Raw genomic sequence first — 8,283 nt, 5'->3', positions numbered from 1 at the left:
CACACACACACACACACACACACACACACACACACACACACACACACCTAGCCGTGTAACCTTGGGCAAGTTACTTAACTCCAAAAGCCCTCCAAAAGGCAAAAAAAAAAAAAAAGAATGTTACTATTAAAAGTATAGACCTTTGTTTTGGTAGGAAGACTGGGATCATTAAAAGAGCTTTGTGATTTCCCCAAATCAATCTAGACTACTCTCCTCCTTCTGTTCACCTCTGGGCCTAATTCACTGCCGTTATATACTATCTGTCCCAGATATGCATATCTCATGATATTGTCCATCTAAATGCACGCCATAGTCTGGGCATTAGACATTGTGAATTCATTGTTCTTTCCTATGTAGATGGTTAGACCCAGTTCCTCTGAATGATTACAGATTTATTTCAGGAGATTGTGCAGCATTCTGGAGCTTGATACAATTAGCAAAACGCCATTTGCAGACAGGAACATCTGGAAGACTTCCCCATTTATAGGAAATCCTTTGACTTGGAATGTGAGCTAAATCGCCTGTGGTGAATAACCTTTTCTTTGGAGCATATATCTCTTTTTTTATGCTTTGCTTAATACTTGTGCCTGAAAGTCTGAGGATTACTGAACGGGGTTGTATATGCTAGCCAAAGTTGAAGGTCACCTATTAAGGTGTAAAGGTGCTGTAATCTGCATTGATGAACATAGTACCAGCACTGACAAAATCATGTATCTGAAAGTATTGGTGTTATACTTTTCTTTATCCATCATCTCTTGCTAAACTCCAAACTGCTTGACAAGAGCTGAGTGTGATTTACCTTTGTCTCTGTCTTAGCACCTTGAATTGCACTCTGTCCATAAACAATTTAATACACATTTATAGAATGTACAAACAAATGATCTTGAAGAATAAATGGATGTCCACCAAAGCCAAGCAAAGCTATGTATTACAAAGATTGAAGAACAGGAGACTAGAAATAAAACAGACCATTTGAAAAGGAAGAGACATAGAGAATGTGAACAGAATATAAGCAAGCAAGGTAGTGACCTCCTTGGGAGCAAGGACTATCTTATTTTTGTTTCTTTATCTCCATCATCAAGCACAGTAGCTGACATCTATTGCAATGGCCTCCTAATTTGTCTTCCTACTCAAAGTCATTTCCCTCTTCAAAATATCTTGAATACATCTGCTCAAGTGATTTTCCTCAGTCATAGATCTGATCATCACACTCCCCTACTCAGTCATTTACAGTGGCTCCTTATTACCTCTAGGATCAAATATAAACTCCTCAGCATTGTCTTTAAGGCTTTTTACAAACTAGTCACATTATTCCTCTTCCTATTCTCACTAGTCCAGTCAAACTGGTTTTCTCTGCTCCTCATACAGGCTACTCTATTACCCATCTCTGTGTCTTTTTACTGGCCATCCTCCATGCCTGAAATTCACTCCCTTCTCACATTTACTTCAGAGAATCTTTAATTTCCTTCAAAATTCAGGTCAAGTATTACCATGTACAAGAACCATCCCTGATTCCCCTCAACTTTGCTCTCCCTCTTTATCTACATTGTATTTAACTACTTCCTATTAGTTTGTTTTTATCCCATAGATATTCTGTATCTAGATATGAATGTGTACTTTATATATAAACTATGTACATGCAATTTTCATTATTAAATTTGAATCACTTGGAGATATAATGTTTTAATGTTTAATATGAGTTAATGCTTATAATAAGGCATAAAATAGACAAAATATGCTTGCCTAAGGGAATCATGGAATGATGTCTTGAATAATGAATTAGGCTCAGAATTAAACAGAAAGATGAGACTGGTCTGGTTTGCATTTGAGAAACTGTACTTCCAATGATTCTATATTACTGCTACAAAAACCCATCCTTTTATCTCTGGTAGTGCAGCAGTGTAGTCAAGAAGATCTAGAATCAAATTTTTCCTCTAATAAATATTCTGTGACCATGGGAAAGTTACTTAACCTTTTGGTGTTCCAGCCAGTTTTCTTAAGTCTGTAAATCACTAATTTACTGCCTGTCTAAATTCTCAAAAATTCTCCACAAAGAAAATTTTCCAAACCAGTGTAATCAAAGACTGTTTTAAAAAAATCTTCTCATGATACTATATAGATAAAAACCATGGAGAACTGGTAAATTAGAAGATTCAAAATTTCAGTGACCCATAGGGCCATGAAAAGATACATGGCAGGAGTAAGTACCTTGCAGCATATGACCAATAATAATTTACTCAAAAGATATGGGCATAAAAGAGACAGTCAAGGTGAGCTAGTCATAGATTAGGAATAGGTGGTAGCTGAATAGGCTATTTGTGTCTATTATACTAAAATAGCAAAAGAACCAATAGAAGGCTTCTAGAACATTAGATAGATATTTTATGAAAGATTTATGGAAAGACAGGAGCAAGAATTGCATGAGATGAGGAGCAACAGGTATGTTGCTATCTGCACAGTTGGAAGAAGTACATGCTCTGATAAACTCATAAATCCATCAAAGTATTGAGTAAAAGTAATTTATTCAGTCAATCAGTCAATATTTATTAAGTGCCTCCTATGTGCCAAGGACTTATACTTAATAACAGTTGCATTTATTTTGAATGTAATCCTGAATTAAGTTTCCCTCCTCCCCAAGTTTACATAGATTAAACTGTTACCAGCTTATTGAAGATATGTATTCCAGAAACTTGAACTCATAAAAATTTTATTTTTATTAAATGTTTTCAGGCTTTGACATCACTCTCCAGTCATAAAAAGTTAAAAGAACTTACTGTTTCTGAGTGTGAATTTATCACGGATTCAGGGATTAAGGTAAGGTGAGATTCTTATAAATCCAGAGACAAAATCAGTTTAGCTGGAGGTCATTGTGGTGCAGTTGAGAATATTGAATTAGGAGTCTCAAGGGACCTGGATTGTTGTCCTAGTGCTGCCATTAAGTGATAGTGGCATTAAGTGTTAGTGGATAAGTCATTTAACCTCCCTCACCCCCACCTTCTTCATCTTTAAAGTGAAGCTTTTGGACTAGATAATTTCCAAGTTCTTTTCCGGCTCCAAAATTCCATAAATACAATTAAACAAAAAAACCACCACCAATAGCAAAACAAGTACATTAGCCAGTATTTAGTATACCTAAATCATCCATTCCAAAGGATAATTTAGAAGTGAGACTGCCTCTACTATCTTTCTTCATATGTTCCAAGGTTATGCTGCCTGTCAACTTACTAGGTATAGATAGAGCACCAGAAAGGAATGAAATATATTCTGTAGTTCTGAAGACATTCAAAGAAAAAATTATTTGTATTATTGTATAACTTGGCAAATTGCCAACATGTCCATGAGGAAATCATTACATTTTAAAAACAATTTATATTTTGTTATGTTTGAAATTTGTCATAACATTAAAAAGAAAAAAGGTGAGCCCTTTAAGAACTCTACCTTAAGAAATAGGTTAGGGGGCGGCTAGGTGGTGCAGTGAGTAAAGTGCTGGCCCCAGAATAGGAAGGACTCGAATTCAGTTCCAACCTCAGACACTTAACACCCACACAAAAAAACTAGCCGTGTAACCTTGGGCAAGTTATTTAACTCCAATTGCCCTCCAAAAAGACAAAAAAAAAGAAAATAGGTTAGGGACCCTCATTTTCAAATAAATAGAGAACTGAGCCAAATTTCTAAAAACAAAAGCCATTCCCCAACTGATAAATAGTCAAAGAACATGAACAATTTTCAGAAGAAATCAAAGCTATCAGTTGTCATATGAAAAAATGTTCTAAACCATTAATAATTAGAGAAATGCAAATTAAAGCAATTCTGAGGTATTACCCCATAACCATTAGATTAGCTAACATAACAGAAAAGGAAAATGACAAATGTTGGAGGGAAATGTGGAAAAATAATTGCACTAATACATAGTGAAGTGGTCTAACCATTCTGGAGAACAATTTGGAACTATGCCCAAATGGCTATAAAATTCATCACACCCTTTGACCAAACAATAGCACCATTAGGTCAATACGCAATAGAGATCAAAGTAAAAGAACCCCTATATACATATATATTTGTAGCCACTCTTTTTGTGGTGGCAAAGAATTGGAAATTGAGGGGATGTCCCTAAATTGGGGAATGATTAACAAGTTGTGACATATGTAAGTGATAAATACTATTTTGCTGTAAGAAACGATGAAGGGGGTGGTTTCAGAAGGATCTGAGAAGACTTACATGAACAGATTGTAAAGTGTAGTGAGCAGAACCAGGAGAACATTATACACAGTAACATCAATATTGTAATGATGATCACATATGAAAGACTTAGCTATTTCAGTCATTACAGTGATCCATGAAATTCCATGGGATTCATGATGAAAAATGTTATCCATTTCCATAGAGATAACTAATGGTATCAGAGTTCAGATCAAAGCATATTTTTTTTCATTTATTTTTCTTGCCTCCTCCCTCTCAACCCCACCAAATATGGCTAATGCAGAAGAAATATATTTTTTATGACCTTCATATGTATAATGGATATGATATTTCTTGCCTTCTCAATGGGTGGGGGAGGGATAGAGGGAAAGGAGAGAATTTGAAACTGAAAATAAAAGTTTAAAATTTTTTTTTTTTTTGCCTTTTCCTCCACTTTATTTCATACTCCCACCACACCACCACAATAATGACTTCTTCTTAATTTAAACTAAAAACCATTAGGGGTTCTGGAAAGGTGTGTGTGTACTGGGGGGAGGAGGAACGGTGTCACAGCCTGAGGTGTTGGGGGGGAGGGGAGGAGACAAGTCAACGGATGGTCTTGACAGGGCTCTTGAAGTTGCTTGCTGCCTGAAGCTGCAGTTGATAGGCCATAGGGTGGATCTTGAAGCCATACAGCCTGGGCACAAATTGGTTGGCAGGCTGTTTGGGCCTGTACTCAGGATGCACCATGAAGAGCATGTGAGGAAAGCCAGTGCCAAAGTAAGCACCATCTGTGTGGTGGTGCCTGGACGACTTGGGGGTGTGAACATCCATGCACTTGGGGCAGTACAGCTTCACCATGGCCTCACCTGGTATGTCTGACAGTCCAATGGGTAACATGGGCTGGTTTTCACAATATACACGGGGACAATAGCCAAAGTCTCCCTGCTGGTATTTTTCCAACATCTGGGCGATGCCACGGTTTGTGAGGATGTAGCGGGCATGAGTCAGTCCACACAACATCTCAGCTGCCTGCGTGGTCAGGTCACTCTGGTTGGGGTTGTCTTCCAGCTCCTCATCGGGTCCCAAGTCGAGGATCATGTCTAGTGCCTGCCTATGTGGGGCACCTGTTCATTGAGCCCTGTGAGGTTGACCTTGTCTTGGATATAGTTTTCATCCACCTCACAGAAGAATTCATTGCCACGAAGCCCACAGAACCATGAGATCCATGATACTTCCTCTGAGCTGCTCATCTTTACGTCAGCTACCGGGCCGGGGCTGGGGAGGGAGAGGGAGAAGTTGCTGCCAGGGGCGGCGGCGGCAGCAGCAAAGCCGCGCAGCGAAGGCCGCGGACCCGATCGCGGCAGGCGAAAAAAAAATTTTTTTTAAAAGAAAGAAATGGATTAGGGCAAATGCTGCTAATCTAATAATACATATTAGTGCCATCTAGTGGCAGCATTCCTAAATCACAGATATAGGGCCTCTGGGGAATCCTGACCAGCCTTTGAAGTGTATACTTGATAGATGTCATGGTAAAATAACACAATCGTCTCAATTCCATCCATAAGAAAGTATCTGGAGGGATCAAGAGAAATCATGTGTTTTCTCCCTCATTAAAATATGAGCTCCTAGAAAGAAGGGATCATCTTATTTTTCTAATCATATCCCTAGCATTTAACATAGTACACATAGTTAGTGTTTAATAAATGTCATATTCATTAATTCAATATTTTAAGGTTTAAAAATAGTAAAACAATTTAGAATTTTGAAAACTTTTTTGATTCTTCTTTAAAAAAATCAGTCATTTCCCAATTACCTCCCCCCCACACACACACACACACATATACCCAAAGGGGTATAATTATGCAAAATTGACACATTGATCACTGAATCTTGCTTCTATAATGGATAATATGGTCAAATCTCTAATAGAAGATAGGAATAGCAAACATTTAAGTAATACTGTGGGAAAAACATCAGTCTTAGAAGCAGAAGATCATGATACCAGTCTCAGATGCTGAAGCTAATGATATTTGTGGTATCTTATCTCACAAAATAGGGTTTGTTTGTCTACTGTATTTGTGACTTTTTTTCTTTTGAGACTGGGGCACTTCTATTCTAGAAGCAACTGCTGGAAGTACAGCAGTCACTCACAGGCCCAAACCCACACCTGATTGGCTTAGGAGCATTGACTTGGGTCATTTTGCCTCTCCTCATATAGCCCACTGACCCTGCTATTGAGGGCTTACCATATTGGTGCAGGAGATAGAGCAGATAACCATTGAAGCTCAAACGTCACAAGTTCAGGAGATCTACCAGCCTCAACTTCCCTAATAGCAGGCATGTTACAGATGTGTGCAGGTGTGTACCATCACCTCCCAGCCCTCACTTGTAATTTCATTGGTGTATGGAACTCCTCATTTTACCAGTGCAGATCGGCAACCGCTCTGCAATTTATAGTCTTGGAGAGCTGCTTGGGGACATTGAGAAGCTAAAGACTTTCCTTGAGTCATATGGCCATTGTCATGTGTCAGAAGCAGGTCTTAAATGCAAGTCTTTCTGTGATCCCAGGGCTGGCACCTAGCAATCACTTAACAGTATCTCTCTTAGAGAGTTATTATTAATAGCAACCAACCACTTAACATTATCTCTTTTAGAAAGTTATTATTAATAGCAACAGTTGTAACTGGCATGTGTATAACTTTGAGATTCAAAAATACTTTTTACGGATTATACCATTTGTTGTGAAAATAATACTTTATAATTCTTGCTATGTTATAAAAGGTGGAGCTAATAATAATGAAAAGAAAACTTATAACATGATTGGAGGAAGTAAATCTTTGAAATGGTAAATATGTACTTGGATAAGTAGGTATGAAACATTTTGACAAGTTCCACACCTAAAGATTATTGGAAAAAAAATTACTTTTCCATGGCATTACAGTAACTGACTTTAAGTGAGTGTAGAGACAACCATTTTACATGGGCAAGAAATTATGAAGGGTCAGCATAAATGAAGTAAATCTGATATATAATGTCATCATAACTGTCATTGTGCATTATGGTAATTCACGGAAAAGGGGAGAGGAGAGGAGACAAGGAAAGGAGAGGAAACAGAGGAGACAGAGAGGGGGTGGGATGGGGAGAGGAGGAGGTGTGTAAAAGGTGATCCTGGGCATTTATTAGTGCTTCTGTTTTTCAGGCACTATTCTAAGTATTGGGGATACAAATATAAGCAAGTAATATAGTCCCTGCCCTCAAGGGACTTTCATTCTAATAGAGGAATACAACACATAAAGGGCATCTTGGAGGGGGATGAAGGAGGTTATAGGATGAGGTAACAATGTGAAGAAAAAGCCAGAGAGTTGGCAGACACTGGACCTAGGCAATCTAAGACAAAAGCTTATCTGTCAGAGCCCAGGGTCCATCGGGGGCAGAATCCAAGTTTCTTAATGGGTAGGAGGTGGGGATCAGGGCTGGAGGAGGAAGCCGCTTGATTTGGAGATTGCCAGGAAGGGAGGTGGGGGCCTGGCTATTAATAATCCATGATAAATTACTTGAAATATCATTACTATTTTATAGCCAAACCAAATATTTCTGGAGTCTCTTATATAGAGGGGGAGAACACTGGGAAGGGACAAGGAAAAGAGGGGTTTGTAGCCTTCAGAGTGCTTTCTTACACTAGAGAGGTTTGGGGTGGAAGCCTCTATCCTACTGTGTTGTTACCTTCTTCTTCTCCAGCTTTCTGTCTATAGATGAAACCATGGTTGTCACTATCTGAGGGCAAAGGAGGACATTGCCTCCAACTTGTGCCAACCTATTACCAGCACTAAAATGACTTCCTACATTATGCTGATAATACCTTGGGATAAGTGGATCTATTGACCAAGGGTTCCAAAATCCCCAGGATCTCTCTTGAAAAATTAAGAAGGCCTTGCTAAGCTTAGTTCTTCACAGGTATTCTAAGGAGACTCAAAGAACATTTTCCTTTGACCTGCTTTCCCAATATCTTTTTCTTTTCCCAGCTAGAGGGACGGAATGAGGGAGATGCAGCCATTTCTTTTTGTTCATTCTCTCTCTCTCTCTCTCTCTCTCTCTCTCTCT

At 38.6% G+C, this 8,283-nt stretch overlaps 1 protein-coding gene and 1 pseudogene across 1 annotated transcript in view; one reads left to right on the top strand and one right to left on the bottom strand.

Annotated features, from left to right (window-relative positions):
• The window catches only part of LOC138175720 (F-box and leucine-rich repeat protein 13-like), a 207,515-nt gene that overhangs the window by 150,736 nt on the left and 48,496 nt on the right, over positions 1-8,283 (top strand). Inside the window, exon 12 of the mRNA XM_069106218.1 lies at positions 2,731-2,814. Coding sequence (XP_068962319.1) covers positions 2,731-2,814 — 84 coding nt within the window. The remainder of the gene's footprint in view (positions 1-2,730; positions 2,815-8,283) is intronic.
• Positions 4,606-5,545, bottom strand: LOC138175772 (casein kinase II subunit beta pseudogene; annotated as a pseudogene).

This window comes from Petaurus breviceps, unplaced genomic scaffold, assembly GCF_028583685.1.
Source record: "Petaurus breviceps papuanus isolate PSGF00001 unplaced genomic scaffold, PetGlider_PUasm1.0 79, whole genome shotgun sequence".
NCBI classification, from domain to species: domain Eukaryota; kingdom Metazoa; phylum Chordata; class Mammalia; order Diprotodontia; family Petauridae; genus Petaurus; species Petaurus breviceps.
Note: the sequence above shows the minus strand (reverse complement) of the source record. Positions and strands in the feature narration are given on the sequence as shown.